Here is a 26,559-nt window from a genome sequence, read left to right as displayed (position 1 = left end):
ATTTACTGAGACTCTGGCCTTGCTCAGCCCTTGCGGGGCCTCCTACCTTGTCCTGGACGCCGAGAGATCTCCTCTCTGCTGGCTTCAGGATTACTCCAGGAGAAGTTTCCCCCAAGCTTCATGGGCACCCGCGTGCCCTAGGGCTACCTCGTGAATGCAGAGGGGGAGGGAAGCCACAGCTTTCAAACTGGACGTCACTTCCGTTCCACCAACCTCATGCTGTGCCCACACCTGACCCTAGAATGGTTCGTGTGAGCTGGTGCTTTCCTGGGTCACCCTGTTAACCTTTAATACTCAAATACTGAGATCCTCAAATACTGAGAAACCCACTAAAATTATAGCCTTAACGAGTCACTATTTTCTGCAATTAATGATTTTAATTATAGACCATTTAAATGTGGAAGTATTGTTGCAACGCCAAATCTATGCAAATAATGGCTTTCGTTAAGTAACTTGAATAACAATTTTCTGGCTTGTGAGAGGAGGGTTTCCAGGCGATGAAGTTCTCATTGTGGCTTTGCTGAAGCTGGGGCTGGGAGGTCCTGGTTGGGTGGAAAAGGCCAGTGTGACGTTCCCCTGGGCTGACCTGGGGCTTTGGGTGGGGCAGCTAGAGGTGAGGCCGGCCGCAGTCCTGCCCTTGCTGGGCCTTGACGGGCCCTCGTGCCCATATGGCATTTGGGGTCATGCAGGGAGCCCCAGGGAAGCTAGTGTTTGCAGGCACAAGGGACTGAGAGGTCTTGAGAAGATTCGAGGCTTAGGATTGAGCTCACCATAGGACCAGGAAGTGCTGTTGTGAGGATAGAAATATTGGAGGTAGAATTGGATACCGGGTTTGCTCTGCAGCAGCAGTGATGTGTCTGCTTCCAGAGGGAATGTTTTCTTAGGATGCATTAACAGCAGCACGGTTGCCAGAATGAGGGAGGTGCAAGTCCTGTTTCATTCTGAGATTAATTCGAAAGGCTTTGTACAAACTGGTGGACATTCGACAGTGATGAGAGGACATGAGAGGGAACACTTCGCTGTTCATTTGTTTAAAGTGTGTGCATGGAGGCCTGTGATGTGCCAGGCACTGGCTCCACGACCGGAGAAGACAGTGGCGAACAAGACAGAGAATCAGCCATGGGGCTGCATCCTAGAGGGGTTGATAGACCCTTTCCAATGAGGGTCAATGACATGAAGAAAATAAAACCAGGTAATGGGCTAGAGCATGCTGGGAGCATGGGGTTAAACACTTATTGGTGAGTGTGGTCAGGGAGGGCCTCTCCGAGGAGGTAGCATGTGAGCTCTGCCCCGGATGGGATGGTGCAAAGGTAGAATGTGTGGACGAGCACTGTGAGTGCAAAGGCCCTGTGGCCAGTGGGAGCTAGATGAATTGCTAAGATGACAGGTGGCAGAGCTCGGCTGAAGCTCAATGAGCAGGGGCAGAGGCAGATGGAGCCCAGGTCATGGCAAGATTTGTAGGACAGTGAAGGACTTTGGATTTTATCCCCATTGTGATGGGAAACCAAGCAGGGGACAGGTGTATCAGATTTACACCCTGAATCAAAACGTAAGAGGTTTGGTTTTGAAAGACACTGTTAAGATAATGAAAAGTCACTGACTGGGAGAAAATGCTTGCAAATCACATATCCAATAAAGGCCTTTTATCCAGAATATATTAAATATAAAAAATTCTTGAAACTCAATAAGGAGGTGGGGGAAGCAAAAAACTTTGTCAGACATGTCACCAAGGAAGACGCACATCATTAGCGGCCAGGGAGGGCGCTGAACCCGGCACTGGGCACTGGCGAGGGTGGGGCACTTGGAACTCCCATCGCAGCCGGCAGAGGTGCAGACATGTGGCCCCGTGACAGAACAGTTTGTCGGTTTCTTATACAGTTAAACACGCACTTACCACGTGACCCAGCAATCCCACTCCTGGGTGCTGGCCTAAGAGAAAGCAGAACTTTGTCACAACAGACCTCTCCATGAATGACAATAGCAGCTTTATTTGTAACGGCCCCAAACTGGAAGCCCCCTAAGTGCCCCTTCCTGGTGGAGGGGTAAGAGGTGTGTTGATGTGGCACATTCGTGCGGTGGGCAGCTGCCCGGCCGTGAGAGTAACCGTGCACACACGCAGCGACGTGATGGCTCACAAATGCCAGGTGAGAGAAGCCAGACTCGGGCTCCACACCGTGTGGTTCTGTTGACATGACATTCCAGAGAAGGGTGAAAATACATCAGAACAGGAAACAGACTAGTGGTTGCCAGGGGCTGCAGGTGCTGGGGGAGAAATAGGGGAGACTAAAGAAGGCTTGTCTAAACACCCCCCATATCACCCCATCCCCTGAAGATGTAGGCAGTGCTAGTCTGTGGGGACCCACCCTGACTTTGGGGTCCAGGAGCTTCCAGGGGCCCGTCCTGGGCCTCTTTGACCGGGAGGAGGTTTGTATGGTTGAGGAGAAATGCAGCCACGCTTGCCTTCAAGTGTCTTAAGCTCTGGCAGGTGGAGGGGTTCTTGGCATGCTTCAGGTGGCCCCAAGACTCTGCATAGTGGGCAGAAACTCAGGACATGGACTTTGGTCTTTGATAATCACAGCTCGGGCATCACCCTCTGGAGTTAGCTCAAAGAAGAAGGAGAATCAAATTGTAGAGACATAGGAGTGGCTTTTTTTTTTTTTTTTTTTTTTTTTTTTTTTTGAGACAGAGTGTCACTCTGTTGCCCGGGCTAGAGTGAGTGCCGTGGCGTCAGCCTAGCTCACAGCAACCTCAAACTCCTGGGCTTAAGCGATCCTACTGCCTCAGCCTCCCGAGTAGCTGGGACTACAGGCATGTGCCATCATGCCCGGCTAATTTTTTTTCTATATATATATTTTTAGCTGTCCATATAGTTTCTTTCCACTTTTAGTAGAGACGGGGTCTCGCTCTTGCTCAGGCTGGTCTCGAACTCCTGAGCTCACACAATCCGCCCGCCTCGGCCTCCCAAGTGCTAGGATTACAGGCTTGAGCCACCGCGCCCGGCCAGGAGTGGCTTTTGGATGCCAAGAGCAGGAAGTGATACTGGATTTTTGGTGGCCCTGTTCCCCTGTCTTCTCAGACTGCCTCGTCCCTGCCTTCTGCTCCTTCTGGCTTGTACTGTGCTCTCTCCGCAGCTGACTGTCCGGGCTCCTCTGTGCAAAGAGGAAGGTGGGGAAAGCCACCACAGCATCCTGCAATTTTGCTGAGACAGACACCTTAGGCATCTCAACAGAGGGGATTTAGTACAGGGATTCGGTTACACACGTAGCCAGAAGGAACAGCCAGGAAACCCAGAGTTAGTAACCGCAGGTAGGAGCCAGCTCTCAGGCAGCAGGTTCTAGATCCCTGGTGAGGAATCTGATGGGGGAGCGTGGGCCCGCTGTCCCCTGCTCCAGTGAGCTGTGGCCGGGACCACACAATACAAACCAGCAGGTGGCGGGCACTGCTCAGGGAAGGGGAGCATGGGCTAGGTAGACCCCACATATGTCCAGTCCAGGGGAAGACTGTCTAGACACGGAAGGTGGTGAGGTCCCTGTTGGTGGAAGCGTGCAAACAACACGCTTGTCTGAAAGGCTGTGGCAGGCGCAGCAGGGAGCACGGTCTTTGTGAGGTGGCTCCGTGTTTGGAGCCTGTTCTGTCCTGCACCAGCTGTGGGCCTCAGTTTCTGTACCTGTAAAGTAGGGGTGTGACTGGCGCCTGCCTCACGGTTATGTTGCAAAAGGCCCTGGCACAGTGGCTGGCACCTAGGAAGAGCCCACAGTAAATGCCACCTGTTATTGTGAGCATTTACTGTTTAGGCAATTTGAGGATCACATGGCTTTTTAGGGTTCCCTCCACTAGGAATTTGCTCTGCTTTCGTGATTTCGGGCGTGAGTTTGAACAAAGCGAGACCCTGAGTCCTTCCCTGGGTGGCACCCAGCCAAGCCCCAAGGCTGTGGGCCTGGGAGAGCCCACACGGGGCATGGGAGGAGCCAGTGTCCAGAGCAGTGAGACAGGGTGGAAGGGACATGGGCTGAGGGCTCCAGGTCCCCTGCCTGCACGTCTGTGAGCGCCTTTGGCCCAGGGCCTTTTCTCCTGTCCCTGCTGTCGTCAGCTGTGCCCGGGCTCCGTGGAGGGCTGTGTGTAGATCTGAGTGGGGGTGGGAGACAGCCCCTCAGTGTCAGGGCCCCTGGCCTTGTGTTTCTAGCCTCAGGCCTCAGCAGATGAAGGCCTGGGGGCCCTGTCGGCCCCTTGCCAGGGGTAAGCCGACCTGGGGCGGGGGCAGCTCTGCCCACCAGCCCAGCTGTCTCTGGATCCCGCAGGCGCCTCTGTGCCCGCAGACGCCGGGCACGGATGATGCCTCCTTCTCCCCTTCCCCAGAGCCTCGCTGCCTCCTGTTCTTCATCGCTGAGGGGACGTGTGAGGGGACATGTGGCTTACCACCCGGGACTGGGCTAGGACAGTGGACAGGCCCCCCCCGAATCAGACGAGGCGCAGTTGTGAGTGGCAGCCTGCGGGCCGGTCTCTGTCGTGGCCTGGCCACTTTGCACAGCCCCGTGGATCAGGGGCTCTCCTCCCCGTTTACAGATGTAGAAAGGTTAAGGGATTTGCCCAGGGTCACTAACCAGTGGCAGAGCCATATGCAAAGCCAAATTATCTTTGCCACCGAGGCAAACAGAAACCCTCCAAAGTTTAAATAAATTGCCATTTATATGAGCTAATAGATTTAAATGAGGCCTGCAGTGCTGAACTATAAAAAGCCTTTGTTGTCAGGGGACCCAGAAACTATTTTAGTAGTTGGGCCAAGCAGGTAGCACAAGTAGCAGTAACAGGGGATGCAAAAAAATTGCTCCTGGGTGAGCCCAGGTGGGAACGCCGTGGGGCTGTCGGGGTGCGGCGCCTGCGCATGGCCGCGTTTGCCAGGCCGGAGCTTGAGGCCGGGACCCTGCAAACCCTGTTGCCTGCAAATGAGCAAGAGGACGGGTTCGGCGCATGCTGGGCTTGGGAGAAGAAGGGTCAGTTCTAGTTGTGGAGACACCGATTTCCTAAGACCTCAAGCTTCCTGGTGCTGCCACCTTCCTCCCCTTTACAGCAACCTGGGACTTGCTTGGTGCTTTCCCGGGGATGGAGCCTTGAACTAGAGAAAGGTCCCTTTAAAGGTGGCACTTCTGGCATCTCCGAGCTGGTGGGGGCCAACTGCCTGGGCACCTCTGAGTTCATGGCAGGTACTTGCGTGCACACACACACACACACACACACGCACGCACGCACACACACACAGACCTCCTTGATGGGGCCGGGCTGGGGGAGTGGCGGGTCTGCTCCGTGGCCTGGAATCTCGACTCCCTCGTTGACAAAGCCGGGGTCTGCAGGAAGCGATTCCGTGAGCCGGGCCCATGGTGGCAAAGCGGCCAGCCCGGCGTTGAGCGGGCGCATTTAAAGGATTAGCTCACGCTGTTTGCTTGTGTGTGCCTAATCACGCCGCTTCCAGCTAAATGATTACAATTGACCAAAAGCAGAGCTGGGTGTTCTAGCAAGCAGCCCAGAGCCCCTGCGACGGGGTGAGCCAGGCCCTGCCAGCCCGGACCCCAGTACCCAGCCGGGGGCTCTGCGAGACAGCGGCCAGTCTGAGTTCCCTTGGGACCCTCCCTTCCCGGCCCTGAGAGCATTCGGTTCGACTCTTCCCTGATTCCATCGTTCGTTTATCACACACTGACCGAGTACCTGCTGCTGGTGTCGTCGTGGGGGCCTGGGACGGAGCTGGGGACAAGGACACGGGGCCCCTGTTCTCACGGAGCTGATGTTCCCTGGGAGACACTGACGATAAGTCAGTAAATACATGAACTAGGTAATTTCAGATTGTGACATTTTGAAGACAGTGAAACACTGTTGTGACAGAGGGGGCGTGTGTGTGTGTCGGGGCAGGGGCAGGGAACATGAGGCTGACACTCAGATCGGGTGCTCGGGAAAGGCTGGCATTTCAGCCGAGTCCTGAGGGTGGAGGATGAGCCAGCGTGGGGCAGAGCTGAGGGGACCCTCCAGGAAAGGGGAGAGCCAGTGCAAAGCTCCTGGGGCACCGACAGACAGATGTGGGGTGTCCAAGAAACGGAACAAGGGGCTGGAGGGGGCAGGGTGATGGCGGCTGCCTGCTGGCGTCGTTCTTGCCCCGTCAGTGGCGGGATCAGGACAGGGCTTCCCGGAGCACACGCCTGCGCGTCCCTTCCTTTCACGCTTAGCACAGCTCGTGTGGTCCCTTCTCGGAGAAGCCCTCCCTGCTCCTCCGCCTTTGGCTTCTTCAGCCCTTGCTTTAATCCCCCAGCCCCTCTGCCAGTAGGGATTGTAAGCAAGTGCGTCTACACCCGCTGCCCACGCAGATGTGTTTTTGGCGGTGAAGACCCCCTCATCCATCCACCCATCACCAAATGTTTTATCGTATTTTTTGAGCTCCTGGAGAGCAGGAAGGAGAACACAGACAAGGAAAGGAGAGAGGAGGAGGCTGCGCCGCAGGTTCTGCGAGGCCGTCTTTTAAAGTCCCGGGTCCTTACAAGACGGGTAGCCAGGAGCCGGTTTCCTTGCCTCTTTGTGCTGCTGCTGCCAGATCCAGCCAGATAATTATAAGTGATAATAATTAAAAATTAAAAGTGCTCTAGGCACATGCTTAGCATTTGACTCTGGCTGCGCTTTCTGTGAGTAGCAGCGTCTTCCTTTTTCCTGCTGCAGAGACAGCCCGGTCCTTGCCACCCCAGCTGCTGCGGGAGGCTGAGGGTGGACAGGGAGGCGCCTGACGACACCCAGCGGTGGTCCCGGGAACGAGGACCTGTCGCTCGCACCGCAGTCCGCCAGGAGCCCGTGAGGGCTGAGGGCTCCACTGGCTGCCGCCCCCACCCAGGCCACCCCTCCCCCATTATGTCCCATTGTGGACGTCACCCCCTCTCTGGGCTCAGTGTCCTCCTGTTAAACAGGGTGAGACCTGCTGTCTCGGGTTGCTGTGAAGGTCAAGGGTTCCGTGTGTGAAGCACTTTAGAGCGCTGAGAATATGGTGGAGACTGTAGCACGTTCCGGCAGGACGGCTTTGTGGTTCCGCCTTCCCCACTAGGGCAGGAACCAGAGCCTAGCGCGGCTGCAGTTCTGTTCCACGTGGCGCCTAGCACGGCTGCAGTTCTGTTCCACGTGGCGCCTAGCGTGGCTGCAGTTCTGTTCCACGTGGCGCCTAGCACGGCTGCAGTTCTGTTCCACGTGGAGCCTAGCGGCTGCAGTTCTGTTCCACGTGGCGCCTAGCACGGCTGCAGTTCTGTTCCACATGGAGCCTAGCACGGCCGCAGTTCTGTTCCACGTGGAGCCTAGCGTGGCCGCAGTTCTGTTCCACATGGAGCCTAGCGTGGCCACAGTTCTGTTCCACGTGGAGCCTAGCGTGGCCACAGTTCTGTTCCACGTGGAGCCTAGCGTGGCCACAGTTCTGTTCCACGTGGAGCCTAGCGTGGCCGAAGTTCTGTTCCACGTGGAGCCTAGCGTGGCCGCAGTTCTGTTCCACGTGGCGCCTAGCGTGGCCGCAGTTGTGTTCCACGTGGAGCCTAGCGTGGCTGCAGTTGTGTTCCACGTGGAGCCTAGCACGGCTGCAGTTCTGTTCCACGTGGCGCCTAGCACGGCTGCAGTTCTGTTCCACGTGGAGCCTAGTGGCTACAGTTCTGTTCCACGTGGCGCCTAGCACGGCTGCAGTTCTGTTCCACGTGGAGCCTAGCACGGCTGCAGTTCTGTTCCACGTGGCGCCTAGCACGGCTGCAGTTCTGTTCCACGTGGAGCCTAGTGGCTGCAGTTCTGTTCCATGTGGAGCCTAGCATGGCTGCAGTTCTGTTCCATGTGGAGCCTAGCACGGCTGCAGTTCTGTTCCACGTGGAGCCTAGCATGGCTGCAGTTCTATTCCACGTGGCGCCATGGTGTGGCAATGCTGTGCCCATACTGTGCAGCCCACAGCCTGGCTTCAAGTCCCAGCCCTGCCACCAAGCAGCTCTGTGCCATGAGCGAGTCGCCGGCCTTCTCTGGCCTCAGGACTCTGGGGGTGGTGACAGCCCCTTCTTTGCTGAGTACCTGGGGGCGGGGGGAGGCAGCAGCCGTGGTGCCTGAACAGCCCCAGGTCCGGCTGAGAGTGAGGAGTGATACGCGTCAGCTGGGGTTGTCACTGTCTCGTGGTCTGGACGCCGGGGGCTCTCGTTCCCTCCTCACCGACTCAGTCATGTAGATGTGCTCAGCGTAGCCCACAAGTGTTTACTGAGCGCCTGCTGTGTACCAGATGTGTGCGGGTGCTGGGCCACACCGAGGCCTAGACTAAGCCCTGGGTTTGAGGAGGGAGCAGTGAGCTAGTGAAGACAGAGCATGTCGTGTGCGTCTGTGGAATGCAGCACAGTGTGGTGTGGTGTGGTGTGGTGTGGCGCTGCCTCGCCCCAGTCTTGCCGCACACTAACCGTAACAACCGCTGCACAGGAGCGAGCCCGCCTGCTGGGCCCCTGCGTGGCATTACAGGGGCACCGGGGGACCTGGCTGCGCCCTTTGCCCCCGTGAGTCGCTGTGTTTCTGGGCACGGTGGGTCTGTGTCTCTGAGCCATGGTTTGTTCGCTGGTGAGTGGGCCGAGGCCCTTCCCGCCTGCGGTAGAGTGTGTCCTCGCCACCATCGTCGTGATGTGACAGCATTTCCCAAGCGCTCCCTGGGGACTGTCATGTGAGCGTGCTCTCCCTGCCACACATGGGCGAGCTGAGGCTGCTGGGGGTGGAGCTGGCAGCCCGGGCGCTCTGACGGAGGGTCTGTGTCCGTAGTCCCCTGGGCTGGGGCGGGTGGGGTCAGAGATGCTCTCATGGCCCTTAGGAGCCGGGGCGGGTCTCCGAGTGCGGGGGCGGGCGGGCCCTCACCTCCTAGCGAGGGAAGAGCTCAGAGGGTGCCGCGGAGGCTGCACCCAGCTCCTGGGGCGAGGCCGTCTCTGCTCCGGGCAGCCCTGGGAGCGCTGGGCACCACGGAGGAGCAGTGAGGCGCAGACAGCCTGTGCCAGCTGTGCTCAGATGCCCTCCTGGGCCCGGGGGGTCAGGCTGCCTGAGCAATGAAGTGTGCAGAGGCCCAGGTGGGGACTGAGGGTGAGCCCACCCCCAAGGCCCGGCTCCGGGCAGAGATGGCACTTGGATTCGGCCTCGGGCTGCCCGTCTACTCATTGGAGCCTGTCGTTCATGCCCTAGGGCGGGGGCCAACCAACTTTGGAGGGGCACCATGCCATCGTGACAGATGGGCACGGGGGAGCTGCCAGGAGCTGCCAGGAGCCTCGAGCCGGCGGCCATTGTGTGTGCCGCAAGCCCAGCCCCTTGCCGGCGCTGTCTCAGCTGGGACCAAATGCCTTCAGTTTCTTAGTAACTGACAATACTAATAACAGTGGGCGCCACATTGGGTCAGCGTCCGCAGAGGTTTGCACCGTACAAAGCCCTGCCCTGCCTCGACTTAGACAAAGAGGGGACATCGTACCGGGAAGACACAGGCTTTGGGGACCGGAGGATGTGAATCCCAGAGTTGCTTCTTGCTACCAGTAGGACCCCGGCCATGTGGCCTCCCCTCTTGGTGACTCACCATTCTCACCTGGACAATGGGCCACCAATGCCTCTCCTGGAGGGTTATTGTGGGGACACCACATAAGGTTTATGAGTCATTGAGCACGTTGCCCGGTGCCCGAGGGGGACCACATGGAGGTGGCAGAGTTGTTGGTGTTGCCGTGTCACTTTCACAGGTGGCAGGAGCAGGCTCAGAGAGGTTAAGGCACTGGTGTGGTGGCAGGGCCGAGCCTGCGCCCCTGGCGGGGAGAGGCGAGGAACAGCAACGACAGGCACTAGGGAGCCTTTGGCGTTGATTTTTCCTATTTTATCCTCAGGGCAAACCTGTGAAACCAATGCTGTTATTATGTTATCCGCATTTCACAGATGGGGAGATGGAGGCATAGCTAGGCAGTGGCAGAGATGGGACCTGAACCCAGGCAGCCTGCCCCGCAGCCTGAGCCTCCAACCGCTGCCCCAGTGGCACGGCAGGCTGTTTGTGTCGTGAGCCATCCGTGTTACGCCCGCCTCTGCATGCAGCAGTCTGTCTTCCCGACTTGCTGGGAGTGGGCTGGCTGCCTCCAGCCGGGGTGCTGGGGTCTGGCGTGGCTGCGGCTCCTGGCCCCATCAGCAAGAGACCAGGTACTCTCTCAGCGGAGCCCTGCGTTGCGCCCTTTGGTCAAGCACGAACAATTACTAATGACATTTAGAAGGAAATTAACGATGAGAAATGCAAGTTGGCATTTCGGGAGCACCGGTCAGCAGCCGCACGTCAGCACGCACGGGAGAGTCAGGGGCTGGGGGCCAGGCGTGGAGAGGAGAGGGGCAGACGGCAGAAAATTAATTTTGCTGTGTCAATAGCGAACGTGGGTCTACTCGCCCTGCTTCTGAAGTTCAGACAAAATCAAACGTGCGCAGGCTGCGGCCTGTCCAGGGCTGCAGTGAGAGTCACTGTGTGGCTGTAGTTTGGGTGAGGGCAGGTGACAGTTTCAGCTTGGCATCTCCTTTAGCTGGCACCTGGGGACAGTGAGAGGGATGGAGGTAGCAGTCTTAGGACCGGGCCACGTGGGCTGAAATCCAGATGGCACCTCTTCCCAGCTAGATGACTTAGCAAGCTGCTCTGCCTTCTGAGCCTCAGTTTCTTCGTCAGTGAAATGGGGACAACTGGGGGAAGCAAAGATAATATATGAAGGGCAGGTAGCCCCGTTTCTGGCATGTAGCAGGAGTCCAGTATGTGGTAGCTGTTACTGTATCTCACTGATGGATTTTAAGATACAGAACGTTCTTCGTCACAACATCTCTTAAGTTGGAGCACCTCCTTTGTGTGTTATGGTGTGATTGGTTGTATTTTTTGTTCATTGTGATATGCCAAATACTGGAGCGTCTTATACTCTTTAGGGTCTCAGAGTAGACAGTGTGGTGCTGGCGGGAGTGTGGTGAGGGTGGGAGGAAGCAGGATGGTGAAATTGTCTGGGGTAGGGGTGGGTTCCCGGTGGGGTACGGGAGCGTCCAGAATAATCTCACCCAGTCTGCCCTCACACAGCGGGGAGGGGACACACGTACGGTCGCCGCACCATTGAGCACTTTTACAGAGTGGAGTGTGAAAACACAGCCTGGGGACTGCGGAACCTTTAGGTGGTCGTCCATATTTCAAAGCAGGGAGGTTTCCTATAATTATAATATCTAATATTTACCTAGTGCTTATTAAGTGCCAGACATTGTTCTCAGCACTTTTATGCATTAGTACATCCAGTCCTCACCATGCTGCGAGCTACGGTTAGCCAGCTCCCTGCGGCCGCCAGCCCCGGGTTCTGTTCTCTTCCCCCCACACCACATGGCTGGACATCTTGATGTTTCTACCAATCAGACTGGGCGGCCCCTGGACCACAGTCCCGGGTGGCAACAATCAGCTGCCCCTTTTGAACACGGGGATGTGCTCCTGGTTCAGCTCAGCCCCGACCCGGTCTGCCGTACCTGGTTCGTTACCCACCTGGACTCTGAGTCTGTGACCCCTCTCGAAACACCGTACAGTTTGCAAATACGTCTCACTGATGCCTCAGCAGCCTGGGCCACCGGAGGTGCCCTCTGCCCTCGCCATGCTGCAGACCTGGGAACCGAGCCCTGGGACCCGGCTGGCAGGGACAAGTGGAGCCCACGGTGGGAGTGGGGTGGATTCTGCCCATTCGGGTGTGAGTGCTGGAGCAGAGGAGGAGCAAGTGAGGCTCCCTGCCTCCCTCTCAGGGACCAGCTCCCCCGCTGAAGCCAGACCTGGGTGCACAGTCCAGACAGTGGCATCACTGACCTGCGGCACCATCTCTGTCCCCCCCATCCCTGCTCTGGAAGCTGCCACATCAAAAGGGGGGTATCATCCATGTCTTTGAGTTGATAGTCATGGCAAAACCGTGTGGTTAACATCAGCTGTTTAGCATTTAATGTGTTGTAGAACCTTTTATATATGTTATCTAACTTGAGGCTCATAACAAGTCTATGAGGTAGATATTATTCGTTCCACTTTTCAGGTGAGTAAATGGGTACTTAGAGCAATGAAGTGACTTTCCTAGGGTCACAAAGACAGTAAGTAGTCAAGGCAAGGTATGAACTCCAAAACCATTGTCTTCTCACCAGCTCATTTACCATCCTACCTACTTATTCATGTACTTATCTTCCTCCCACCATTCATCCATCCACTCACCTACACATTCTGCCATCCACTCATCCATCCATCCATCTAAAATCTACTCATTCATCCTCCCACCCATCTGTCCATCCATCCATCCACCCATTAATCCATCCATCATCCACCCATTCATCCATCCACCCATCTATCCATCCATCCACCCATCAACCCATCCATCATCTATCCCACCCATTCATCTACTCACCAATTCATCCACCTATCCACTCATCCATCTATCAATCCATCCACTCATCCACCTATTCATCCACCCACCCATCTATCCATCCATCCATCCCTCTACCCATCAATCCATCCATCATCTACCCATTCATCCACCCACCCATCCATCTATCAATCCTTCCACTCATCCACACATTCATCCACCCACCCATCCATCTACTCACCAATCCATCCACCTATCCACTCATCCATCTATCAATCCATCCATTCATCCACACATTTATTCACTGACCCATCTATCCATTTACCAGCCTATCCACCCATCCATCCATCCATCAATCAATCCATCTATCCATCATCCACCCACCCATCCATTCATTCATCCATCCACTCATCATCTACCATCCATCTCTCCATCCATCCAGCTACATGTTGTTTCACCACCGTCATCCATTGGTATTAAGTATGAGGTATGTGTCAGGAACTACAGAGCTTTTATGATGCCTTCCTCAGATGCTCTTACTCCCACACTTAACTGTTACCCATCCCTCTCCCCACTTTAAAACTACATACACCTAAACACACACACACCCCTCTGGTGAGTTGAGTGGGATAGGACACACCAAGGGTACAGAGAACTCTTGGTTTGCCTCATGGAAACCAGCAAGTTCTGCCTGGGGGCGGAAGGGAAGGCAGAGGACCGACCCACCTGGGCATGGTGGGGCAGGTGTCTGGCAGTGGCAACGTGCCCACAGTGTGGCTGGAGGCTGAGTGCATGCGAGAGCAGACGAGGGAGACTGAGGCTGGGCCGCAGTGTCCTTCAGCCCCGTCAGTGGGGACAGCTTCTAAGGAGCAGGCAACCCATGGAGCCCTTCCTTTCTGGGTGGCAGGATCCCCCTTTGCCCTTCATTTTGTGCCTGCAGGACTCTGTCTCTGGACTGGCAAGGGTGTACGCCTACGTGTTTCACAAGAACCGTTGCGATCATAAAATGTCATCGGTCTCAGCTGTAGTTTTGATCACTGGTGCATGCGTACAATTCATCACAGCAAATGAGGCCCATCTTCCGAACTTCTGCCCTGCAGCCGGGGGGTCTGTCAGCAAGGGGGGCTGGCCATGCGGGCTCCGGGAGCCGTTCTGCAGGGAGACTGGCCGTGTTTTCTGAGGAGGAGCACTTCCGAACATCTGCCAGAACAGCCCTTTATCTGCAGGGGTTAAATTTCTAGAAATGTTGAGGATGCAGGAAAGTTTTCTTTTTAACAAAAACTTGGAAGACAGTAGAAATGGATATGATCCAAGTTTCCTTGTATCATTTACAAATCCTAAATGCACCGGGTTAGTTCAGGGACCTGGACGTACGTGCTCTGTGTAATCAGTGACCGCGTGACCTGGGTTCCCCAGTGCAGTCCTCGAGTGCTCCGCCCAGCCCTTGGCTGTTTGTCCTCAGCGTCCGTTTGTGGAATGTGATGGCTCCATGTGGAGCTCGATTTTCTCATCACATTTTGATGAATAAATATTTAAAGTGGCAGAGCCCACGTGGAGTCAGGAGGCATCAAGGGGGAAATGCCCTCTTACGTTAGGTTTTTCCAACGGGGCAAAATAGTTAACGTGGGGGGGCGTGGCTCAGCTCCCCCCCACCCCGCAGTGCCAGGGAGAGCAGGGACATGCCCCCAGCAGCCTTCCAAACCCTGGGGGCCCCGTCCCTGGGCCTGTCAGTGACCGCAGGTGAGTGCCCTATGGCATGCGTCAGGTCCCGTACGCAGGGGGACGAGCCGCCCGGTCCCAGGGGTTTCTTAAGGTCGGCTGCTCTTCCGCAGCCTGGTGCTGGGAGCCGTGCTGCTGACCATAGTGGTCAGCTCCGGTGACAGAGGAAGCCCCTTGTGTCATGGGCATGGAGAAGGTATTGAGCCAGTGCCAGCTGTGGCTTGGCAGGTGGCGTGTTGTCCCCCGGAAGCAGAAGCTCCTTCCCACCCAGCCGAGGGCTCCACGGGCTGCTGTGGTCTGTGCGACTTCCGGCCCCAGCACCCAGCGCCCAGGGTGAGCTACTGGTGCAGAATGCAACCCCCTGCCCTCACCTGCCCTGCTCCTCCAGCATCCTGCCCAGCCTGTTTCTGACTGTGATGGAACACACGAGATTTACCGTCTTCACCATGTTTCAGTGTACAGGTCGGTGGGTTAGGGCCATTCACTCGCGCAACCCTCCCCACCATCCGCCTTCAGAGCTTTCTCCTCTCCCCAGCAGAAACGCCATCCCCACCCCTCCTCCCCCAGCCCCAGCAGCCACCAATCCGCTTTCTGTCTCTATGAATTTGACTGTTCTGGGGACCTCACAGGAGAGGAATCATACGATATTTGTCCTTCGGTGATGGCTTATCCCACCTAGCATAATGTCCTCAAAGGCTCCCTCTCACTTTTAAGAAACAAGTATAACAAGACCTGGGCAGGGCAGGGCAGGGCAAGGGGACGGGAGGGCGACTGTATTTCTTCTCTTCTCTCCCTGACCCTGGAAGTGGAGGCTTGGCTTTGCCGCAGTAGCTTGCAGGCTGCCATTTGGACTCTGAGCCAACACCAGGGGTCCAGCGGAGAGTGGAGAGACCGGGTCCCTGCCTCGCGGAGCGTGGGCTGTAGCAAGGGGCGGTGACCGTGGCGGGTGAGCAACCAAGTGGCTGCAGGTTGAAGAACGCGCTTGCGGGCAAGGTCTGCAGGTGCAGAGTGACGGCGCGAGGGGTGGCCACTGATGGGCGGGTGGGAAGGCCACTCCAAGGGGGTGGCCTCAGGTGAGAAGCAGCGCCGGGAAGACTGGGGTGTGGGGGAGCGTGCCTGTAGTGGGCGTGGCCGCGGGGGGCGTGTCCAGGGGGCCGGCAGAAGGTGCGGCACCAGAGCCGTCTGCGCCACGGCCAGGGCTCCGGGTTTGCTGTGGGTGGGTCGGGACCCCCTGGGGAGTTCAGGCAGAGCCTCTTGGCGGAGGCAGTCTGGACCGCGCTTCTCCTGGGCACTTGGTTTTCTCAGCTTCCTTTTGCTAGGAGGGGGCTTCCAAGGGGCCTCCGGTCCTGGGCCGGTGGGGCTGTGCCGGGATCGCCGCGGCGGTGTGAGCAAGGGACAGGTTAGCCATGCGGGTCGGGTGCAGAGGCCACAACAGCGGTAACCAGCCCCTGGCCACTTTGCTGCATGTCTTCAGGACTGTGTGTTGGGGGCATGTGTGTGGGACTGCGGGGTACCCGTGAGAGTGCGTGTGTATGAGGGGGACTGTGGGGCGTCTGTGAGTGTGGGTGTTCGTGTGCGGGTGCGGGTGCGGGTGGGGGTGCCTCCTGAGTGGAGCCCTGCCTACCGTGCTGCCTTCTGAGCACCCTAGGGGCTGTCCCCACAGTGCCTGGCTCTCTCTCTTTCTCCCGTGGGACACCGTGGGAGCTGGGTGGGGGACGCTCAGGTCCTTTGCAAGCAGGGAGGGTGAGGGGGGGAAACTAGGATGCAACCGTGTGAATGGGGTCGTGTGACAAACTGCTGCTGAGCTCTGTGGACCAGCCGTGAGGCAGCCCTGCCTTCGAAGGACTGGAGAGTCCCCAGCGCCCACGGTGTCCCTCGGGTGCTCGGGAAGGCGACATGGTGAGGCTGCGCTCTCTTGCGATGCGCACCCGCCTTCCCACGCACGTGCACACTCACGGAGACGCCAGGGCTCCTGTGTGGCCCTAGGGAGGATGCAGGGTTCCAGTGTCCCCGCGTGCTCCTTGGTGTTCCAGGTCTGTTAGCATCTGGTGACCCAGAACACTCAGGCCGGCCGGGCAGGACATGCCCACAGGGCAGCAGTGCCCAGGATGTGCGGAGGGTTCCGGCCTCAACAGACTGTATTTTCTGCCCTCCATCCTCTTCTCTGGAACGTGATGGTGCCACCTCCCTCGTCCCGTCCCCTCGGATGAGCTCTCTCTGTAACACCGAGCCATCTGCTGCCTGGTGGCACTGCTCCTCAGCGCCCCTGGAATGTGTTCGGGGCACCTTGAGGCCGACACAAACCCAGATGCCTCAGGTAGCCCGGGGGCCAGATCTGACCTGCAGACAGGTTTTGATTAACCTGCATAGTGCTTCAAACATGAAGAAAGTTTCTATTAAAAAAAGTTTAGATTTCCAGTTTCCTTACAAAACCAGAAGCTCTGGCGACACGGGGCCCACGTTCCCAGGTGGCAGCCATCGCCTGGAGCCGACAAGTGCTGCCCCTTTTAGATGAAGCTTGTGAACCCCTGTGAACCCCACGGCGCGGGCCCTAAGCTCAGGCCCCCTTCCAGAGTCCTGCCGCTGCAGATAGATCCCGGATTCATCTGCTCTTTGTCATCACGTAAACGTTCCCTGAGAGTTTGCTGTCCCCACAGACAGGCTGCTCCAGTCTGCCCAGGTGTTCCGCGACCCTGATCTTTGACCCACAGTAAGCGCAGGGAAGGGAGAGCCCCTCTCTCCGTCTCGGGAACCCAGCCGCCCAGTGCCCCTTGTCATGGAGTCCCCTCCCCTCCACCTGGGGCCGCTCTCTGGCTCCGCGGTGGGTGTGCTCCACTGCATTCCTGGGTTGGAGCCCTATCTTTAGGGTCCGACTTAGGCTCTTTTAGGGCAAGACCCATGTCGGAATCCTGTCGGCAATGGCCTGTCCCCTGGGCGCCGGATTCCAAGCAGGTGCTTGGCTGGTGTGCTTAGAGTGGACGTCACAGTAGGCCACGCGGGTGGTGACACCAGTGTACCATTCCTCCCCAGGAGGGGCTGGAGGGCTCAGGACTGAGAGCCAGGTGTACCAGGTGACCTCAGTGCACTTCAACTCTCGGTCCTGAGTCCTGAGCCGACTAGCTACCCTGTCCCCCACGTGCTTAGCCACTGGGACCGCCACCCCTCTTTGGAGAAACAGCAGCAGCGGCGGCCACAGTAGCTCAGGCCTGGGAGTCCGGTGTGGCCTGTTGCCCAGGAGGGCCGATCTCTAAGCAGCCCTGGAAATATTTCATCTCCTTTGCTTGTGACAACAGCCGTAAAGCTCGTTTCTCCCTGCGCAGAGGCCGTCTGAAGTCGCTACGCTCGCCTGCGACTGCTCGGGCGCGGGCTGACGGCCGTTTGCATTCTGAAGTGCAGTTCCCCGGAGTCCTCTGTCCCTCCGGGCAGGTGTCATTAGCTCCCTTGTTTTGTTGGGTGACTCTGAGTGGGAGCCTGTTTACAGGCCAGATTTCTAATAGGAGGTTTCAGTTCCCTCCCGATAATCTATTCTCCGCTGGGTTTTATTTCCAAAGCACGGCAGTACAGAACCTGCTCCCCTGGAGCTTACTGGGCTTTTTTTTTTCACGATATTTTCTCCCACTCGAGGGAAGATGTTTCCTGCTCATGGAACTGACTGTTGACCAGGCCACCTGCTTTGGTCTTTTGTGTCCTGGGTCTTGCAGGGTACTGGCGAGAGAGGGTTCAGAGAGGAACAGGGACGCACCTCCCCGCCTGAGCTCTGTAGAGCAGCCCAGAGAACAAGAGAAAGCCGGGTCTAGTCGGCCCCTTTGGAGTCTGAGTCCGAGGCTGTTTGGACGTGGCTCTTCCTTGAATGTCCCCCCAGGTGACTCTCGGGTCCCCGAGTCCGCTTCTGCTCTTGGTTCTTCAGGACAGCAGCAGACCCCTTTCCCCCACCCAAAGCCAACCCCCTTGCTCCCTGGAAGCTGGAGTCTCCCTCTAGGCCACGAGTTCCGGATGGATTGAGACTGTCACACGAGAGACAGCTTCCCTGGCTGAGCGCGGCGACGCTCACTTCCTGCTGCTCCAGAGTGGCAGACGACAGGCTGTCTCGCTGTCTGGGAGGCTCAGACGGGAAACCTCACGCATGTCCCGGCACACCCGGGCGCTGCCACTCTCCTTCTGCCTTGTAGGACGTTCCAGGGCTTTGTCCCCGGCCAGTGTGTCACCAGCTTCACCCTGATGCCACGGATGGGTGTCACTTGCACACGGGCAAACCTCGCCTGCCCTCTGTGTGGATGGGGTGGGTGGTGGCTTGCTGCGTGGGGGGCACAGGGGATGGGAGCACAACCACGTCACAACCCCGGGCCCCGGGAGAGTGGCTGCGTCACCGGGCAGGCATTTAGAGGGAACCTTGGCTATCACTCACTCCTAATTTTAATGACGTGCATTAGCTAAATTGTATTCTGAGTATTCATTCGGCGCTGTTTATGGTGTGCTCTCGAGCACGCTCACTGTTTGTCAGAAGTGCAAACTAGCGAGCATACGAGCCTTTAAGACAGGCCATCTGTTCGTCTTAGACCCTTGGACGATTGTCAAACACTTCTAAAAATAAGTGCTCGCAAGCAGAGAGGGGCTGCCCAGCTGATACACAGCAGACAGGGGAGGCAGGGCTGCCTGCCTCCGTCCCTCCCCGAAGGGAAAGGCATGAAGGGTGTTGGGGGCAGGGAGGGCTTGGGAGGGAGCAGAGGGAGGGAGCCGGGGGGATGAAGGGCACGAAGGCCCTGCTGATCAGCCTTTTTGGCTGGAAGGGTGAGCTTCTCCGTGTGTCTTGCCTCTTGTGGAACTCCACAGCTCAAATACCTTCAATGGCTCCCCATGGCCCAGAGTTAAGGGCAAGCTGCCCGTCTGGCACCAAGGAGCCTTCCTTTCCAGGCTTGTCTCCACGGCACACACCCCGCGCTGCTGCCAAGCTGAATTATTCATTGTTCCCCCAACATATGCTGCACTTTTCACATTTCACAAGCAGAGCAGTACCATGGCGGGGGGTGGGCTCCGCAGACGGCCGGCTGGGGTGCAGGCCCGGTGCTGATGTTACCAGCCGCAGGACCCGAACCTCTCTGTGCCTCAGTTTGCTCGTCTGTAAAATAGGGATGATAACAGTATTTAACTGACAGGGCTGTCACGAGAGGTAATGAGTTCTTATAAGCGAAGCGTTAGGAGTGGTGCCTGGCACACAGCGAGCCGGGTGATAAATGTTAGCTGTGATCATTCTCAGTGTAATTCACACCTCCATGCTTTCACCGTGGCTCGCTCTGCCTGGAAAACCATCTCCTCGTGCACACAGATGTACACATTGGTGCAAATCCTGACCCCCGCTGTCCTGCAAGGGCGGCTGGAAGGCCACCTTCTTCCTTAGGCATGTCCCGATCAGACGTCCTCTCTGCTTCGTGCTGTGTGTGAAATCCCACCCCACCTGCGGCCGTGCCTTGGGAAGGGTCAGGGTGGGCCTCCCCGGCCCTGCTCTGCCCTCCGCAGAGCCAGGCGCCCTGTCTGCTGAGCGAGCAGAGAGCAGAGCCGCACTGCGGCCCCTCACTCAGACACGGCTGTGGTTCTAGCCTGAAGGATCCACCTTTTCCCCCTGGAAAAAGAGTCTCCCCATGGCTAAGGCAGGTTCTCGGCCTTGGCCTTGCCCCTGGAGAAAGCTGGTTGTATAGCCAGCCGTGCGAGAGCCACTGTGGCCGGAGCCCACGAGGGAGTGGCCCGGTGGCGGGCAGTGTGGAGAAGGAGGATCGGCCACGACCTCGTCCCCATCCGGAAACCAGAGGCGGGCGCCGTGCGGGGCGGGGTGAGGGCCGCTGGTTCCGCAGGCGGCGAGAGAGCAGCGTGGGGGGCGGGGTGTCCTGGGCGTGCGGCTGAGCGTTCCTGTGTCTCAACATGCCACGGGCACTCAAGGGCCAGACCCAGGGCTTGGCTTCCAGGGATGAGTCCTTTTTCTGCCTCTTTAGGGTCTTCAGGGTCTGATTCTGGCCACTGTCACCGTGGAACCGTGAGCCCCTCAAGGGAGGGGGCTGGGGGCTCCCCCTCTCTGTGCCAGGGCCCAGCTCGGGGCAGGGCCGGGAGGGGGTGAGGCAGGGACTCGGGGACGTCTGTGGGAGAAATGAATGAGTGGGGGAGTGCACCCCTCCTCCGTCCCCCACGTGCCTCCCTGAGGCCCCCTCCTCACCAGACACGCCGCCACCGTGTTCCCGAGGGCAGGGTGGGCCAGGGAGACAGCGGTGTGAGGGTGCAGAGGTTCTAGCCAGGGGGCCGTGGGGAGGGGTGATGAGGGAGGGTCCTTTAGCTAATGCCTGCTGACCCAGGGGCAGGGCCATCCAGGGTGGGACACCTCAGGAGCATTCTTGAGCTCTCGCCAGCCCTTGGGACACTCAGAGAGGGGAGGGCCACTAAACCTCTGTGAGGCCCCCACTGTAAGCCCCAACCGCGTTTGGTCCCAGGGTTCCAGCAGGGAGACAACTGTCCCTCTGTCACACACCACCAGTCTATTCAGGAAGACCACCATGGACCACCTCCAAAACCCAGAGGTCGGGGAACTTGCTCAGGGCCACATGGCTGGTACGTGGCACAGCCAGATTCACACCCAGGACTTGGGCTTCCTGCCTACCCGTGGTCACCCAGGGCAGTGGCTGGCACCAGTGGGGCACTTGCTAAGGGCCAGGCGAGGTGCTGGGACTCTACAGGCATTGTCGTCAGAGAAGCTGGAACACAGGCAGGCAGCTAATGACGTCCGAGAGCGACCTGCAGTGTGGAGAAACCCCTCCGGCCCACACCTGTGCATCCTCGGATGCTCGGAGAGGCTCTTGTTGCTTCCTCCTGCCAAGCACCGGGGCCTCCTGTCTCTCCCACTTGACAACGTGGTGGGTGGGTATCAAAGGAAGACCAAGCAGGGTCCTAGACCTAGGGACGGAGTGAGCCCGGAGCCTGGGAAGCAATCCTGGGCTGCAGACTAGGGAGGGCGCGGGGTGCGTGCTGGTGACTGTGCTGTGGGCACGGAGGCGGGCTGAGCCAGGGCTGCCTCCTGGGCTGGTGACACCAGACTCGGAGCCCACCTGAACTCCACCGGCCTGTTCAGGTGTGTGCTCTGGGAAGGACGGTCTGGCCGCAGGCCCTGCTCCCGCTATGCCCACGATGTTGCCCTGCGCTGGGTTCAGGACCAGGATCATCTTGCTGCTGAAGTCCCAGCAACGAGCATAGTGGCTGTCACCCAGCGGGTATCCAGTAAAAATGAATGAATGAGTGAACACCTGCATACGTGGATGCCGGCCTTCTTTCCCTCCAGAGGCCCAGGGTGTGACAGGGGCCGGTTCCTGAGCGCTCTGGGGACGACTTCGGCGGGGAGCAGGCGGGGCTCCTTTTGTGGGTCTCGCGGACCCCAGCGAGGCCTCTAGTCCCCAACACTGGTAGCAGGCAGATTCTGTGCCGGCTCCCAGGCCACCCCCTAACCCATCACTGAGTGAGTCCCCAGGGCAGATGGCCCCGTGCGCCGGGCGAGGCTCCGGAAACAGGCCGCGCTAGAAACCTCCGCCCGGAGGGTGCGCGAGCCCGGATGGAGGCCGCGCAGCACTGCCGCCCCTCCCGACTGGGTTTCGTCTCGCCCACCTGCTCCTCTGCCCACACCTGTGCCTCCCTGCAGGCAGCGCGGCCGCGCGGATGCCAGGCCCCCCAGGCACTCGCCAGGCCTTCCCTGTGCCCCACCCCCAGCCTTCCTGGTGCTGGGAAGTGTTCATCTGTGAGGTCGGTTGCGTCTTTAAAAGACGATTTTCTTCGTTCTCTGAAGGGGCTAAATATAGCACAGGCACAAACAGAGACACAGGCACCACGGCCCTGCGAGAGGCACGCCGGGTGGAAGAGCTCTGTGAGGAGGCTCCGCGGTCCTCCCTGCCCCCGAACCGTGGCTGCTGGCCGTAGGGGAAGGGGCTGCAGGCTCTTGTGGGTCTATTGAACGGGGCCGCTTGCAGGGGCCCGCCAGAGTGGCTCAGGGCAAAGGTGTTGGGTGATCGGTGAGTCCCCCCTCCCAGGCACCCCCTGTGCCCTCCGAGAGGCTGCCCTTGGCCTGTGGAGGAGCTGATGCCCTCCTCGGCTGAGCCCCTGGGCTCCCCAGCACATCCCCCCAACCCACACGTGTGGGGTCGCCGTGACCAGTTCGCTAGCTGAGCTGCCATCTGCACCATTGATCCCACAAACATTGGGGTGTGTGTCTCACCCACGGCATCAGGTCCCCCAAGAATTGGGTCCAGCCGGAGTCCCCCCTACACCTCACCGCGCCTGGCCCGGAGCATCCAGCAGGTGCTTAATAACATAGAATAACACAGTGCCGAGTGAAGTCTGGTGCCTGCTCCCCTCAGGGCATCGAGGTTTGACATTTCCATCTGCTGTGACATCCTGGGCTTTTGTTCCTGTAACAATACTTCAGGGAAGAAGGTTGTATCCTCTTGTCTCAGAACCCTCTATGAGGAAGTTCTGTCTTGAGTCTAACCTAAGAACCACCTGCTACTGCTCGTGCAGCAAGAAGGCCCACTGTTGCGTTTCCCTGAGAAGAGGCATTTATTCTCGTGTTTTCCTAACCAGTGGTCCCAGGCATGGCTTTCTGCCGCCAGGATTTCCGTGCCAGCCGCCCTGGGTGAGCCGGTGTGGGCCATGTGTCTCACATGAGCAGCTTCATCGCCCAGAGATCCCCAGCGCCTCCTTGCCCCGTGTCGGCGGGGGTGGGGGGGGTGGTCCTCAAGGATTTCGTGGAGATCAAACATCATCTTTGGTCCTCTGCAGCCTTTGGAGCGAAGTCCACGTTCGTGGGGACTTGACCGCCAGCGTCCAAGTCCACAGGCTCCCCAGCCGTTGTGTCCACTGTGCGGGGACCCCCACTGGTGCCCTGTGTGGCGTATGTATCCAGGCTCTGCACCTGGTGCCGTTCCAGCCACTCGGAATGCCCTCCCCTCTCCACGTCTGTGTCCTGCCCATTTATTCCTTCATTTTTCCTTCCATTGATTCGTTCAGAAATGTTGCCCGAGTGTCTACTTTGTGCAGGGCCCTAGGAACCATAATTTAGAAACAGGAGAAGAGCCGTCCTTGTCTAATGTCCCTTCTCTTCCTCCTCCCCATCCTCCCACAAGTACATAGGGCCTGGCCGTGCTCAGACAGCAGGGCCTGTGACTGGCCTTTGGCAGGGTGGGGAGACCTGCAGGTCGCTCCTGCCGTGTCACCGCCGGGCGCGGGAGGCCAGGGGTCCGGTCAGGACACAGCGTGCCCGGTGCTGGTCTGGGGGCCGGGGGGCCGGGAGGAGAAGCGGTGCTGCCTGCCTGCATCCCAGCAGGGGTGCTGGTCTTGCCCTGACGGGTGTGCGGCTGTGGGAGGTGGGCCGGGGGTGCCGCGAGGGGTTGCAGGGAGGGGGAAGAGATCCGTGTGCCTAGAGGACCGGGAGAGCAGCTTGGTTGGGAGGGAGGCGAGAGGAGGAGGGAACTGAGTCGGCAGCGGCTGGAGCTGGAAGGAGGCTGTCTGTGTGTGGGGTGGGTTCAGCTCCCCACAGGACTGCTGGCCGTCCCTGCACAAGCACAGGGAGAGGTGCCTCGGCTGGAGGGTGCAGGTTCCCATGGAAACCGCCCGCATCCCATCTGTGGCCTCTGGGTCCGTGACACCCCCGACTGAGGTGCCAGGCCGTGCTGGCAGAGCTGGTGCTTGTGTCTGTGCGGAGTGCGGGTGATCCAAGGGCTGGGGTCCCCATCGGGCTGCGGGGCACGGGGCAGCCTCCCCGCGCAAGCCCCTGTCCCTCTGGGACTCCAGCTGCCGGGTTCCACCCCCCCGTGCTTTCACGCAGGTGACCTTGGGCCAGCACTTTAGCCTCCCGAGCCTCCATTTCTCCACCTTGTAAGGCTGCTTGAGGACTGAAAGGGCCGTCCCTGCACAGCACAGAGCTCGCGTGCCAGCCAAGCCCCAGTCACGCGCCTGCCCCCTGGGGCCCACGGAAGGAGGACAGCGGTGGTTGGCACTCTGTGCTGTGGGTGTTGGTGACATCTGCTCCCTGTGGATGGGGCACCGGGGGCTGCCTCTCCCTGGCAGTGAGCTTGCCGGAGGTGTCGGTGACGTCACCACGGAGGCCGCAGCCGCTGCAGTGCCTGCCGTGGGGAGGGGCTGCCCCAGGGGCCTGTGCCAGGAGCAGGCGTGGCCCCAGCTCACCCCGGGCATCCTCTGGCCGCCCTCGCAGCCAGGCCTGGCGCCCAGGAGAGACATGGTGCCTCTTCTGACCCCTGGTGGTCAGTGACAGAGCTGCAGGCCACTGCTCCCAGCCCGCCCGCAGCCACCCACCGCGGCCTGGGGGCTCCCCTGGGGCTGCGGAAGAAGCCACCCTGGGGATCAGCCGTCCTGGGCCACCCCAGCAGGGCTCCTCTGCCCCTGCTGGACTCTGCGCCCTTTCTCCAGGGGTCATGGGGTGGAGCGCCACCTGAGGCTCTGAGGAAATTGGTCTGAATTTAGAACACAAGCCCCTGAAAGGAAACAAAGACTGGGCTGTCAGATACCAAATCCCACCCCAGCCCCAGCCGCTGGTTCCCGTGAGACAGCTCAACACTGCAGGCCCTCTCCGGCCCGCAGGAGGGAGGGGACGCCGTGGGCTGCAGTGACAGGGAAGCGTTCGGCCATAGGGTCCCACCGGGGCCCTGGGTTCCTAGGTAGATTTGGCCAAACTGCACTACGTCCCTCTCTTCTGGCAGAAGAACTGTCACATGACCGAATGGGCAGGTTCCCAGAGCCCCGGGGCAGAGGCTCCTCCCAGCGCCCTTCCTGCTAGGTGACCTGTCCCCTGCCTTGGCCGCAGGCACCTGGGCTGCCCACTGCCTCAGTCCGTGCCCGCTCAGGTGTGTCTTGGCCGGAGAGCTGCACGGCACATCTGCTGTCTCCCTCTGCGAGGCTCAGAGCCGCTACCGGGAGGGGCTGTGCGGGCAGCCCGCGGGCGGTCAGAGCCAGAGCTTCCTCCTGTCGGGCTGGAAGGGAGATGGAGAGGCGACCGGGGATGGTTTTAATTCCTGGCATTTCCCCTTTCCCTCCACCTCGCTGGTCCCGTGGTAAGACCTAAATGGTCTTAAAGACAAAAACACAACGCACGGGAGTCCAGGTTGGCAGCCACAGGACTGAGCCCCAAGCCCCACATCAACGTGGCGTCTTGGCAGCTGCGTCCCTGGAGCACTTTCTCCTTGTTGCATTTTGTTTTGTAATAATCGCGCCGCTTTTCTGCGGCTCTCGGCTTAGACGCACCGAGTGGGAGGGACGGGCGTGCTCCCCATTCTTCTGCCCTCATGCGTGTCCCCTTTCTTGCCTTTGCAGAACCACACGATGAGCCAGCACGCACAGTGAGGGACCGCTCGACAGGACACCTCTCCGCAGAAGGCTTGCCGGAGACGCCGTGGGGAGGGCCATTTGAACATTACATCCAATCAAAGTGTCATTTGCAACCCAGATGTAAAACTCTAATGATTTGGCCATGAGGCGCTGCTATTATAAGCAGCTGGAAATGAATATTAATGGCAGAGATTAAAAGTATTCCATGCTCAGTATTTTTTATTGTCCTGCTACAGCTAGTGTGCTTTTAGAGTTTCCGCCGCAGACTACATTTCTAGAGTTAGAGAAACCCGCTTTTTAAGGCTATTGTCCTTTGTTCCTTCATGTATTATATTGATAGTTTTTAAAAAAGAATTAGTGTGATTTTTTTTCTTTGCTTCTTTTTTTTCTTTCTTGTTTTTCTTTCCCCCCCTTCGGTTAACTACTTTTTAATTGCAATTCTAGGTAATTGTGCATCGTGATGTGATTGCTTGGCTATTGTCTGAATATTTCCTTTTAATTTTTTAATTAAAGACTAATGCTTTGATTGGATTTGCCAGTTCACCGGACAGTGATTAAAACTATGTAATGATTATAATCGGTTTCAGTACAACTGGATGGTCTGCTTTTAAATGTGACTTAATCTGACTGCAGTAACTAGTACCGTTCAATAAAGGGAATCCATGCGATTAGCATCCGGCTGCCTGGTTCTCTCCTTCCCAGCCCAGAGCCATGCGGGGGCTGTCATCGCCTGTGAGGTGTGTTCCTGTGTGAGTTCCGGTGGGCTCGCAGGTGCCTGTGGGGACCTGCTTCTCTCAGGAAAGAAGTGTAGTAACCTAATGCACACAGACTGGGCGAGCCGGCAGTGGTCACAGAAGTCAGAGGAGAAGAACGCTTCATGATAAAATACCCTGATCTTCTCATTTGTGGATGGGGAAACAGAGGCCCAAGGGTACTGGATGGCTTTGCCAAGGCCATGCAGCAGGTTGGGGACTCGTGCTCACCCTTGGCGTTTCCTTGCTTTTCCTCTCTGGGATGGTTTTCCCGTGTGCTGGATGCAGGTGGGCAAGGGCCTGACCCCTACCTTGCCAGGACTCCAGGTGGGACTTGGGTTCTCTTT

The 26,559-nt window shown here is 58.3% G+C and overlaps 1 protein-coding gene across 1 annotated transcript in view; it reads left to right on the top strand.

Annotated features, from left to right (window-relative positions):
• The window catches only part of ZNF423 (zinc finger protein 423), a 312,507-nt gene extending 286,373 nt beyond the window's left edge, over positions 1 to 26,134 (top strand). The window contains exon 8 of the mRNA XM_045533248.1: positions 25,446 to 26,134. Within this exon, the coding sequence (XP_045389204.1) occupies positions 25,446 to 25,475 (30 nt within the window). The 3' untranslated portion in view covers positions 25,476 to 26,134. The remainder of the gene's footprint in view (positions 1 to 25,445) is intronic.
• Positions 26,135 to 26,559: the final 425 nt, after the last annotated feature.

This window comes from Lemur catta, chromosome 20 (genome assembly GCF_020740605.2).
Source record: "Lemur catta isolate mLemCat1 chromosome 20, mLemCat1.pri, whole genome shotgun sequence".
Taxonomy (NCBI): domain Eukaryota; kingdom Metazoa; phylum Chordata; class Mammalia; order Primates; family Lemuridae; genus Lemur; species Lemur catta.
This window is presented reverse-complemented; position numbering and strand designations above follow the sequence as displayed.